Source organism: Amblyraja radiata, chromosome 1 (genome assembly GCF_010909765.2).
Source record: "Amblyraja radiata isolate CabotCenter1 chromosome 1, sAmbRad1.1.pri, whole genome shotgun sequence".
NCBI lineage: Eukaryota > Metazoa > Chordata > Chondrichthyes > Rajiformes > Rajidae > Amblyraja > Amblyraja radiata.
Genome location: NC_045956.1, coordinates 22,926,424 through 22,939,857, shown reverse-complemented (window position 1 = coordinate 22,939,857; position 13,434 = coordinate 22,926,424). Strand labels below are relative to the sequence as shown.

The window sequence follows — 13,434 nt, the reverse complement described above, 5'->3', positions numbered from 1 at the left end:
CTATCATAGTGAAATAAATATTAACAACTTTTACTCTGTTTAGAGAATTTGTAAATACTATTGTTATTTACCATCACAAATTATAAAGGAAAGCCCAAGATCTTTATAGGACAATAATATAGCATAGCTATCCCCAAATCAGAATTGTTTTTCAGATTTCTTAACTTGTTTCTTGGTGAAGTAGGCTGCCCTCTCATCTGAGATAACATTGACTTCTTAATAGAGATCATGTATGTTGCCTGGGGAACAGGTAAAAAATTAATTTTATTTTGCCAGAATTCTGTCCATATTTCAATAGGAATAGGAATACTTTATTGCCACATGTGACTAAGCACAGTGAGATTCTTTGCTTGCATACACAATGTACGATACTATATGTACATCGGCTGCTATAAAAACATTAAGCAGTCTGTTACAATTTAAAAATGGATATTGTTTTCATGGCACCATGTTTTCATATCCCAGATATCAGAATCTCCTGTCGCTCGTTGCTGTATATTGATAAAAATAAAATGAACTTTTTGCTTGCTGGAGTTTGGAGTGGCCATAGGTTAACGTGTGAAAATATGCAAAAACATTCTCAAATATTGGACTTATTTTTTTTAATGTATTTTGGTGCTGGAATGTTATTTTCTGACACTTAGGATGTACGCACAGCTCCGACCCACTTGTTGCAAATGCTAATCAGCTGAACCCAGCAAAACCTCACCACTCCCACTATAATGTCCTGGGACCCTTTTGAGCATTTGGCTCATTTTTGTGGGCCTTCACAATTATTTATATATATTTTACACTCAAGATGAAATAAATGTAGCTTATACATTTTGTCACATATGCGTTTTGACACTTTCTCAATGTAGATATGATTGCTATCCCTGACTTTGGGACGGGTGCAATGGAAAACTGGGGCCTGATCACCTACCGAGAGACGAACCTGCTATTTGATGCTAAGGAATCTTCCTCCTACAATCAGCAACGGGTTGCTTCAGTTATTGCCCATGAACTTGTTCATCAGGTACAGTTAGAATGCAACTTTCATTTTCCAGTAACGTTCAACTTTTGCATGTCATGAATCTATAAACAGCTGCAGATAGTGAAATCTTTCTTAAAACTTATGCTTTGTCGTAAATGTCTTCTGTAACCTGGCATGTTTGCCTCACCTATTTAGTGGTGAGTCTGGAATTGGTATGTCCCCACTGGTTGAGAATACTAACACCAAATTAAGGTGCAGTTAATGGGAACTGCCATGATTTCAGAGTTATAAAGCATAAATCAATTAACCAGTAACAAAACTGATGGATCCAAATATTCATTCGATAAAAATCTTTAAGACAGACATAATCTCAAACTTTTGAGATGATGTACTGTAAGAAACTTCTGAGACTGAGGTGTTTGAGCAGGTTTTAGAAACGGACAATCTGAGTATATAATGTGGAAACCACAATGAATGAATAAGTTTATTGGCCAAGTATTGTCATACAAGGAATTTGCCTTGGTGCTCCGCCTACAAGTGACAACATGACATACAGTGACAGTTAGGAATGACAGATAAAAATTAATAATAAAACATTATCAATTAAACATGTGAATTACATAACATACCAGAGCAAGAGGCTACAGATTTTTGGTTATTGGGTAGAGCTACTACCAAAAAGCTGTTTTTTATGTCTGGCTGTGGCAGCTTTGACAGTCCGGAGTCGCCTTCCAGAGGGAAGTGATTCAAAGTGATTCAAAACAATCAGAAATACAGAGCAACCGGCGTTAAATTTTAAAAGATCGTTTGATCTACTTGTATTTTATTAATCAACATGATTTATACGTAATCGTGCTTATTTACAACAAAAATGATGCAGAAATAGCAAAAGAAAAGTATTCCAATCAAATTAACATTATGAAAAATAGTAATGAAGGGGACTTTTTTCTACATTTCTATTTGTAATTTTGGGTCAAGGAAAGAGAGTTGACGTCAAAGCCCTGTTTCCCCCAATCTTTCCAGCACCACGCACAAGAAGTGCAAGACGCCATTGTATGCAGATGCTGAGAAGTGTGTTCAGCTCTGGCTGAACAATTTCTAATCTTGTGATGTGGACTCGATAAGAAGATTTGTAACTTCAATGAAAAATACATGTCATGTCATTATTAAAAAATGTTGAGGGCTATCAGATGGAGAAATGAGGCACAAAAATGGTTCAGAATTACTGAAACCAAATATATTGAAACTAAACTCAGTCACATCTTAACAGCATGTGTATTTGTATTTGCAGTGGTTTGGAAACCTTGTCACAATGGATTGGTGGGATGATTTGTGGCTGAATGAAGGATTTGCTAGTTATTTCGAGTATATTGGAGTGAATTCAGCTATGCCTGATTGGTTAATGGTAAGTTATTTTTTTCAAATAGGTTCTGAAATCACATTGTGGGATAAAATGCTTAACACACGCTCTGTGATAATTCCTGCTCCCACTCATTTAATGGGAGTGTCAGTGATGTGTTAACCCAGTCAAAATTTGTTTGTGCAAGGAGTTAACAAAGAGTTCTCTCACTGTGAAGAGAGTGATTGAAGACCTCCATGGTAGTTGGATGAGAAGTTAGGGTTGATTAAATTTGGTGGCCAAGGTGAGGCAGAAGGTAGGAGTCTCAAAGAGGTACTCCCTCTTGCTTATGGAAATTGCACTGTTACGACCCATAATCCATTCCTGCACTGTAGCTGCCACCCAAGCCTGCTTTTATTTTAGGTTGAGATCAAAAATGGATGTTGTCTGTAAAGGTGTAAGAAGGAGCTGCCGATGCTGGAAAAATCGAAGGTAGATAAAAATACTGGAGAAACTCAGCGGGTGAGGCAGCATCTATGGAGCGAAGGAATAGGTGATGTTTCGGGTCGAGACCCTTCCCCAGACTGATGTGGGGGTGGGAGGGGTGGGAAGAAGACAGGAAGAGGTGGAGACAGTGGGCTGTGGGAGAGCTGGGAAGGGGAGGGGAAAGAGGGAGAAAGCAAGGACTACCTGAAATTGGGGAAATCAATGTTCATACCGATGGGGTGTAAACTACCTAAGCGAAATATGAGGTGCTGCTCCTCCAATTTACGGTAGTGCTCACTCTGGCCATGGAGGAGGCCCAGGACAGAAAAGTCGGATTCAGAATGGGAGGGGGAGTTCTTCCCACCCTGAGCCATCGGGAGATCGGGTTGGTTATTGCGAACTGAGCGGAGGTGTTAGGCGAAGCGATCGCCAAGTCTACGCTTGGTCTCACCGATGTAGAGAAGCGGACACCTAGAGCAGCAGATGCAATAGATGAGGGATGAGGTTCAGGTAAACCTCTGCCGCACCTGGAAAGACTTTAGATCCTTGGATGGAGTAAAAGGGGAAGGTAAAGCGACAAGTGTAGCATTTCCTGCGGTTGCAAGGGAAAGTACCAGGGGAGGGGGTAGTTTGGGTGGGAAGGGACGAGGGAGCGGTCTCTGCGGAAAGCCGAAAGGGGAGGAGATGGGAAGATGTGGCCAGTGATGGGATCCCATTGGAGGTTGCGAAAATGGCGGAGGATTATCTGTTGTATGTGACGGCTGGTAGGGTGGAAGGTGAGGACAAGGGGGACTCTGCCCTTGTTACGAGTGGGGGGATGGGGAGTGAAAGCAGAGTCACGGGGTATAGAAGAAACCCTGGTGAGAGCCTCATCTATAGTCAAAGAGGGGAACCCCTGTTCCATAAAGAATGAGGACATCTCCGATGCTCCGGTGTGGAACACCTCCTGGGAGCAGATTCGGCGTAGACGGAGAAATTGGAGTAGGGGATAGAGTCCTTACAGGAAGCAGGGTGGGAAGAAGTGTAATCCAGATAGCCACGGGAGTCAGTGGGTTTATAGTAGATGTCGGTCAGTAGTCTGTCACCTGCGATGGAGATAGTGAGGTCAAGGAATGGTAGGGAGATGTCGGAAATGTTCCAGGTAAATTTGAATGCCGGATGGAAGTTAGTGGTGCAATGAATGAAGTCAGTGAGCTCTGCAAGGGTGCAGGAGGTAGCACCAATGCAATCTTCGATGTAGCAGAGGTAGAGTTTGGGGATAGGGCCACGGTACTCCTCGAACAAGGATTGCCTGACGTACCCTACAAAGAGGCAGGCATAGCTGGGGCCCATGCATGTGCCCATAGCTACGTCTTGGATTTGGAGGAAATGGGAGGAGTCAAATGAAAAGTTGTTGAGGGTAAGGACCAGATCCGCTAGGCGGAGGAGAGTACCATTTTGTTTAATGCACGGCCAAGGTCTCAGCACCTCCACACACCATCGCCAAGGTGGCTTAGGTGATACTGATATTGCCATTCATCTCTTTCTGGAAGATGTATTTGCCAAGAAAGTCTGGAAATGGTGCAGAGGTCTTTGACAAGGTTCATCATGGGTAGTTGAGTATCACTGCTTAGTCACAAGGGATGATCACTGACATTAACACCAACTACTGTGAGAAGAGCGGCTGCTAAGGACTCCTGAAAAGTCACTGTCTTTCTTGTGCAAGGAATTGTTGACAACCAGATGTTGCAGGCTGGCACATTCCAAGGTCCCGAAATCCCTGGGTAAAGTACTGAATATTAGTGCAGCACAAAGACACCACTGGAAAAAGCCATAACTTCAGGCCCTATCATTCTGTACAATAAGGGGTTGGAAAACAATGTAACAAAAAACCCTCAGATTTTCTGCTCAGGTAGTGTAGGTAAAGGAAAATTGATGACATACAGACATAATATAAATCAAACAACTTGTTCTGAAACTGGTTTGTTGTGCCATATTTGTGTATATTTTGTGGATAAAGTATATCTTTGGGAAAAAAATTATTATCAAATAAAAAAGAAAGTTGTTTAGCTTATTTACATCAAAAAGGTGCAGTGAATATCAGTACAATTGAAATGCAAATTGGAGGAGCAGCACCTCGTATTTCATTTGGGTAGTTTATACCCCAGTGGTATGAACATTGACTTTGCCTATTTGCTTTCTCCCTCCTTCCCCCCCCCCTTCTCAGCTCCCCCACAGCCTACTGTCTCCGCCTCTTCCTTTCGTTTCCCCGCACCCCCCCCCCCCTCCACTCACCCCAACATCAGTCTGAAGAAGGGTCTCGACCTGAAACGTCGCCTATTCCTTTGCTCCATAGATGCTGCCTCACCCGCTGAGTTTCTCCAGCTTTTTTGTCTACCTTCAGTACAATTGAAATGTAGTTGAAGACGTGTGGTGAAATAGCCATGGGTTCATTTTAGTTGTTACAGCTTGAATGATAATAAATCATTAGGCTATAATGCTAAATATTCAATTAACACAGTCACTGACTGTACAGTAATATATATCTTCTTTCAATTAAAAACTATAATGCAAAGGAAGATTTTATTATTTACAGGTAATTCAATTATTACCATTTTATTTAAATTTCAAATTGATTTTATCATGTCAAAAGTTAACGTACTAGTATATTAGTAACATTATCCAAACTTGCCTTAAAGCGCAGATAGACACAAAATGCTGGAGTAACTCAGCGGGAAAGAGAGCATCTCTGGAGAGAAGGAATGAGTGACGTTTCGGGTCGAGACCCTCCAACAGAGTGCCTTAAAGTGCCTTTGCCGGCATGGGCACATTAAGACAAATGACCTTGTTCTGTGCTGTATGTTTCTATAATTCTCTGATAAGGTAACTTGGACACAGTGATTGATTAATAACATCTCCAATATTATCTTTCACAGTTAGATCAGATTCTTACAGATGATGTCTTGTCCGTAATGGCTGACGATGCTTTGTTATCATCCCATCCAATCATTGTTAAAGTATCAACCCCAGCAGAAATCACGTCTGTATTTGATGGCATATCATATAGTAAGGTAAAAAATGAAATTAGTACACATTAGACCTCTTCTGTAGCACTGTTTTGTGAGGCATCCAAATGTATGCTCAATTCTTTTCGATGCACTTTCAATTTCTGAATGATTTATAAACTATGAGATGAAAATGCCATTGTGTGGGCGATTGCAAACATTTAATTAACACATTAGTGTGAAATTTACTATTCTAAAAGACTTTTTTTTTTTTTTTTTTTTTTTTTTTTTTTTTTTTTTTTTTAGAAGTACGGTAAATTACAATAACACACAACACATATATCTTAATACATTTTTTGTACCGCTTCATTTTTTTTTTTTTTTAAAGCTTTAAGAAAAAGATAGAAGTAAGGAAAGTAAAGAAGGTGCGCAAGAGTTGTGAAGTGCAGAAGAGTGTTAGGAAAAGAAAGCCCCTTAGAAAAGAAGTTAGAGAAGGAAGTAAAGTAAGAAAGTAGACCCTAGAAAAGAAAGAAAAAGAAAGTAAGGACAATCGCTCTATTATAACATTAAACTCCGCAGAAAGACTACCAACCAAGTCTGTTTTTGTTGTTTTATCTCCCAATGCCAGGTCCTGATACCATTTATTTATTTATTTATTTTTAAAAAATTACTATTGCACCTCATGCTTGTAATAGGTCCATAAACGTAGACCACGTCTTTTGGAATTGGTTTGCTTTATCTGCTAAGAGGAATCTCATCTCTTCCAGATGTAATGTTTCAAACATATTTGATATCCACATTTTTATTGTTGGTGTGGGCGCATTTTTCCAGAATTTAAGTATGAGCTTTTTTCCCATTATTAGCCCGTAATTGAGTAAATTCTTCTGATACACGTTTAATTCAGGGATATCTTCCGATATCCCAAAAATGATCCATTCTGGTTTTGGTACCAGTTTTATTTTAATTAATTTTGAAAAAATATCAAATATTCCATGCCAGAATTTTTGGATTTTTGTACAAAAAATAAAAGAATGCGCTATGGTAGCTTCTTGACACAGACATTTATCACAGATTGGTGAAACATTGGGAAAGATTTTATTTAATTTAGTTTTTGAATAATATAGTCTATGTAATGTTTTGAATTGGATAAGCGTATGTCGTACATTGATCGAGCATTTATGCACCTGTAGTAAATGTTTATCCCAGCTCTCTTTTGAAATTTTTATAGCTAATTCTTGTTCCCAGTCTCTTCTAATTCCATCTGTTGTGGGTATTTCTATGTTTAAAATGATATTATATAAGTACGATATTAAGTTAGCTGATTCCGCCTTTGTCTTCATTGCTTCATCCAGTAAGTCGGAAGGCATATTATGATAGTCTTTTGTGTATTTTTTCAAATAATCACAAATTTGAAGATATTTAAAATATTGGTTATTTTTCAAATTATATTTCAGTTGTAGTTGTTGAAATGATAGTAATTTTCCCACTTCATACAGATCTTCGAGCGTTTTGATTCCCATTCTTTCCCAATGTATAAATGATTTGTCTATGATTGATGGTTTAAACGATGGGTTATTGGCTATTGGTATTGAGAGAGATAGGTTTCTTAATTTTAGATTCTGTTTTATTTGTTTCCATGTTCTAATTGTGCTATGTATAATTGGGTTTTTATTATAATTTTTATTATTCAGATTTATTGGTGAGAGGATAATCGCTCCTATATTACTCGGGGAGCAATCCCCCTTTTCCATTACAATCCAGTCCGCCTGCTGGGCAGAATTGTCCAGCAGGTGAATCATATTTTTAATATTTACTGCCCAATTATAATACATAAAGTTAGGGAGCGCTAGACCCCCCCACTCTTTTCGTTTATTAAGGTGTGTTCTTTGTATTCTATGGGGTTTATAATCCCATATGAAATTTGTAATGTCTGAGTCCAATTTTTTGAAAAACTTTTTTGGGAGTTATATAGGTATTGATTGAAATAGGTATAGAATTTGTGGTAAGAAAATCATTTTTATAGCGTTTATTCTGCCTATTAAGGACATCGGAAGTGTTTTCCAGAATTTAATCAAATTATTTAATTTCTTAAGTAGGGGATTATAATTGGCTTTAAACATATCCTGGTAATTTCTAGTAATTTCAATTCCCAAATATTTGAATTTTTCTGTAGCTATTTTAAAGGGGAATTTCCTGAGATGTGTTGAGTCTTTTGGTTTTATCGACATAATTTCACTTTTGTTCCAATTTATTCTATATCCTGAAAAGGATCCAAAGTCCTCAATTAAATTTAATATATTCGGTATACTAATTTGTGGTTTTGTGATGTACAGTAGTACATCATCGGCATATAGGGATATTTTGTTATTTGAATATTTTGTATTATAACCGTAAATATCCAGGTGTGTTCTTATTTTTTCAGCAAGGGGTTCAATTACCAAAGCAAATAACAGCGGAGATAATGAACAACCTTGTCTATTGCCCCTTGATAGTTCAAATTTCGAGGATAATATATTATTAGTTAGTATTCTAGCCGTAGGTTTGTTATATAATAGTTTTATCCATGCAATGAAGTTCTCTCCCAATTGGAATTTTTGCAATACTTTAATCATATAATCCCATTCTACTTGATCAAACGCTTTTTCTGCATCCAGTGAGATGATAGCTAACTCTTGGTCGTGAGATTTATGTGAGTGCATTATGTTAAGCAAACGTCTCAAGTTATTGAATGAATGTCTCTTAGGTATAAATCCTGTTTGATCCTCATTTATTAATCTACTAACATACCTGCTTAGTCTACTGGCTAGTGTTTTCGCTATTATTTTTTGATCCGTATTTAACAAAGCAATAGCTCTATATGAACCTGGTTCTTCTATATTTTTATCTTTTTTAAGTATTAATATGATCGTTGATTCTGCTAGTGTTTCAGGTAAGCTTTGCTCCTCAAAAGCATATGTATACATTTTCTGTAATCGTGGAGTAACTATGTCATAAAAAGATTTATAAAATTCATTACTGAATCCATCTGGTCCTGGTGTTTTTCCATTCTTTAGTGTTTTTATTGTGTCTTCTATCTCCTTAGAAGTAATTTGTGCTCCCAGTTCCTCTTGTTCCCTCAGTTCTAATTGTGGTAGGTTACAGTTATCTAGAAATTCTGAAATTTTATTATTGTCTATTAACGTTTTAGATGTGTATAGATTCTGGTAAAATTGAGCAAATCTTTTATTGATATCCTTGGGTAATGTTAATAATTCCCCTCTATCTGATTTAATCTTTAATATTGCATTCTCTTTTTCCCGTTTTTTCAGTTGGCGTGCTAAAAGTTTGTGGGGTTTATCCCCGAATTCGAAGTGTTCTTGTTTTGTAATTTGAAATAATGTTATAACTTTCTCTGACAGTAATTTATTTAGCTTGAATTTCAATAATAGGATTTTATTATGTTTATCCATAGTTGGATCTTTAGCATTATCTGTATCTAATTGTTTTATTTGTTCTTCTAAATGTCTTTGTTCATTCTTATTCTTTTTATTTTGATAAGCTTGAAATGAAATAATGACTCCTCTAATAAATGCTTTGAAGGATTCCCATAATAGCGTGGGGGATATATCTGGTGTATCATTTATCTCAAAAAATAGGTCCATCTGTTTTTTTAGATATATACTCCCTTGTGGGTCTTTTAAAATTTGCGAGTTAAACCTCCAGAACGATTTATTCATAGACATTCCTTCTAGTTTTAAAACAAAAGTTAGCGGGGAGTGGTCTGAGATCGCATTAGTGTGGTATGGAGTCCCACGTGATTTTCATTGGTATGGAGAGAGGGAGAGAGAGAATATAGATAATTCTGAAAACCAAGCCAAGTTATTTTAAATTGAGCTATTGTTTGACCAGTGTAGACAAGAATAATGGACAAATGGGGCTTGGTACAAGTTAGGAAGTGGGCTGCAAGATGTATATAATCTACAGTTCGCAGAAGAAACGCTCGTGGGGATTGAAAGAGTCAAGGCTAGAGCTTACAACAGCATGGATGGTATTTTACATAACAGTTAAATTGAGACAAGTTTAGAATGGTAGAGGTGGCACTTGTGATGGTACAGTTATGATGGCTTTAAATTTTCTGATCCTTACTAGGAGAGGATTTCTCCTCAACTGGTATTGGCTATTGGCAAACAGAGAATGAGATGGTGGTGAGGTGAAGCTGTGTGTTGCCAGTGTATCTTTGAAAACTGAGGTCATGTATAAACTAGAAATAGTAAGGTACCCTCAGGAAGACTGCAGATCTGTGAAAGAAGAAAGTATGGATTTTCCTTTTTTTTTGCAGTTCTTTTAATGACAGGGAACATAGATTCAATGGATTTGGAGAGGAAAGGAAAGTCCCTCACAAATGGAATTTTTATTGATTCTGACCCTCTGCTCATTTACAAACAGATGTGATTTGATTTTATGTAATAATATTTTTGTCTTGATAATCTCTTACCATTCAACATACTGAAGTTTCTGTGTGAAAATACTATCCATAATCTGTAATTTGTTCAAAGTTTCTCAAATGGCATGGAGATTAACATCCATTCTCTTCACTGTAAAGTCATAATCTGGCGTGACAAATTGTTCAGAAGGGTCACGAATGTTGATTAGTTTCTCCTTTCCGCAGAACTCTGGAACTGTGATTGTCTGACACCTTTTCTGTTTTTCTTTAATTCACATTCCTGCTCAATGAAAATCACGTGGGACTCGCTAAAATTGTTCTCAATTCCTCTCTCTGCTATCTGAACTCAGCTACCCAGATGGTATGAATATAGACCTTATGCCCAATTTTAGGAATGGGACCATTGATATTTTTTTTTGGGGGGGGTTGACATCCCAGATGCAGGGGCCTATAAAATATGCAGAAAGATGGAGATGCTATGGGGTGTGTGATTAAATGGCCAGGAAGAGCACAAAAAAAATGTTGTTTTCATAGATGAAGAAAGTAGAGTTGGATCTGCATTTATATTGGATTGAATCTGTATCTAAATACCATTGGTCAAAACCAATTTATTGTAACAACGTATCCATTGCATCCTTTACTGACTAGTCACCAACCTGAAGATCTTCTCCAGTTCTTGGTGGCACCACCAGAGCTCTGTGGAAGGCAGTAATTTGTAAAAATGTTCTTGAGGTGCACCAAGACTTCTCTGGAGAATGAGGACAAAATGCTGGAGTAACTCAGCGGGACAGGCAGCATCTCTGGACAGAGGTAATGGATGATGTTTCGGGTCGAGACCCTTCTTCAGAAGGATATGAGTTGGAGCTGGAAGGTAATAAAAAAGAGCCTCCTCCAAACAGTCCCTTTGATCAGTCTGAAGTAGGTTCTCGACCCAAAACGTCACCTATTCCTTCTCTCCATAGATGCTGCCTCACCCGATGAGTTTCTCCAGCATTTCTGTCTACCTTGTGTCCTTTTGAATTAAAGGGTTTGATTGTAATTGAGATCCACCTTTAATTTCATCCACATTGCCTTGGTAAAAATGATAAAGTTCCATTTACTTCCTCATCCAAGGAATTGCAGCCAGAAATATTATTCAATAGGTCCCAGCTGTTAAACTGTGAATTGGGTTTAATCTATTTGCTCTACTATTAACCTAGTAGCACAGTCTAAATTGCAGGCAAGAGAAGGCCTTTTTATCACTCAAATCATCTGGGGTAATTTCTAAAAGATGTTCATTGTTAATCTCATTTTTTGACAAAAACTTGCCCTCTTCTTTCATGAAACTCAGTTTTGTTAAAGATATGCCGTATGCTTCTGGTTGCAGGGTGCGTCGATTCTACGTATGCTGCGTAACTGGATAACTCCAGAAAAATTCCAGAAGGGATGCCAGGTACAAGATGTTTCGTTTTTTTAATTTTCAAAAAAGAAGCAGGCATTGCGTTATCCCAAATGGTTGTTGGTGCGGATAGTCCTCTGGTCGTGAGTTCCCATTATTAGTCACTCTGTTGTTGACGCCCTCGGCATCATTGAGATGTCTGTCGCCAGCAGGAGGCCAGGGGACTAACACGGGAGGTGACAGGGGCCACCCGTGTGGCCTTGGCTAAGCCGAGATAATTTGTATAAATTTGGGCTGTGAGTGGGTTGGAACACTAAGGGGCCACAAAATAAAGAAAATATTATCTGCAATAGTACAGAGGAACTCTCTGATCATAATAACTGAAGAATGTGAATCAAATACTGCATTCTACCTTCAGAAATACCTCCATGATCATCAGTATCAAAATGCGAAAACAGATGACTTTTGGGAAGCCCTGGCTCAGGTAGGTAAGATTTGAGTGTCTGTTTTTGTTTGGTTTTGCTGCTGGTTGTGGCTATCATAATAAGTAGAGATGATTTCATTTCATATTCAGGTCAGCGGTGAACCAGTGAAAGAAGTGATGGATACATGGACACGACAAATGGGTTTCCCTGTGCTGAGTCTTGGTTCAAATGCAAATCTTACACAGAAACGCTTCCTGTTGGATGTAAACGCAAATCTAACTCAACCTCCCTCATATCTGAAGTAAGATATCTTTAATAGTTTAGAACAAATTTGCTTTGAATACTAATATTTACTTCATACTTTCAAAGCTTTTCAAATATACATTAGAGGACCAATTTATTTAACATATTGAAGTCCAACAGGGTCAAATTTAGTAAGAGAACTAACATGGTTTTCTCTTTTTCCCCATTTCTGATGAAGGATCTTCAACCTGAAATATTAATGGGCCTGTCCCACTTAGGCGATTTTTTAGGCAACTACAGGCGACTAGTTTAGACTGTGGGCCGAGGAGCTTTATTCCAGTGTTTCGTGACCCAAGTCACAGAACTACATGAAATGTTCACATATTGTGTAAAAAATATATATAAATCACCCCTGAAACTCGTCATGAACAAGACTTGCACATTTTTATTAAATTAGAGAAAAAACGGAAACATTTCGGGTATTTTTAGTCCAATCAAAGCACGTTTAACATTGAGTTGTCTGCCAGTTGGCCAATCACGCGCTTTGTTTCAGGCTAGCACACATCATAGCTGAGAGGGCTTCACTGATGCCTGTTTTACTGGAGATTCCGATGAAGGTTCTTTGTCGTGGAAACTTGCAGCAGGGTAATTGAATTTAGTGAGAAAAGCATTAAGTCTGAAAAATGTGCAGCTAAGTGGTTAGCAGTGGAAGAAAGTCTTGAAAGCAAAGTCCCTGCTGAGATGCTGCAACACAAAGTTGTGTATTACTATCTGGAATATATATAGGTATAATAATATATAATATAATATTATTATACCTAAATATAATATTATTATACCTATATTACTATCTGGAATATATATAGGTATAATAATATATTATACTATTATACCTATATTACTATCTGGAATATATATAGGTATAATGATATATAGTTTAAATGGACTGCAACATGGAAATAGGCTGCCCATCATGTAATATGGGCATTGGCCACTAGATGGTGCTTACTTTCCCGATCTCATTTTCTAATTAGTTTAATTAATTAATGTGCAACTTTCGGCAATGACGAGTTATGACTTCCTTCTCAATTATATTTCATCTAAATCTGTGGAAAATATCATGTAGTTGTGACTTGGGTCACGAAAACTGATTTCTAGACAAATTTTTGATGCTCGGCCCACA

General features: G+C 37.7%; 1 protein-coding gene across 1 annotated transcript in view; it reads left to right on the top strand.

The window, feature by feature from the left end:
* LOC116971642 (glutamyl aminopeptidase) overlaps positions 1 to 13,434 on the top strand; it is a 74,990-nt gene that overhangs the window by 37,244 nt on the left and 24,312 nt on the right. The window contains exons 5-10 of the mRNA XM_033018855.1: positions 861 to 1,015; positions 2,265 to 2,378; positions 5,714 to 5,848; positions 11,572 to 11,637; positions 12,002 to 12,067; positions 12,158 to 12,309. Of these exons, the coding sequence (XP_032874746.1) occupies positions 861 to 1,015; positions 2,265 to 2,378; positions 5,714 to 5,848; positions 11,572 to 11,637; positions 12,002 to 12,067; positions 12,158 to 12,309 (688 nt within the window). The remainder of the gene's footprint in view (positions 1 to 860; positions 1,016 to 2,264; positions 2,379 to 5,713; positions 5,849 to 11,571; positions 11,638 to 12,001; positions 12,068 to 12,157; positions 12,310 to 13,434) is intronic.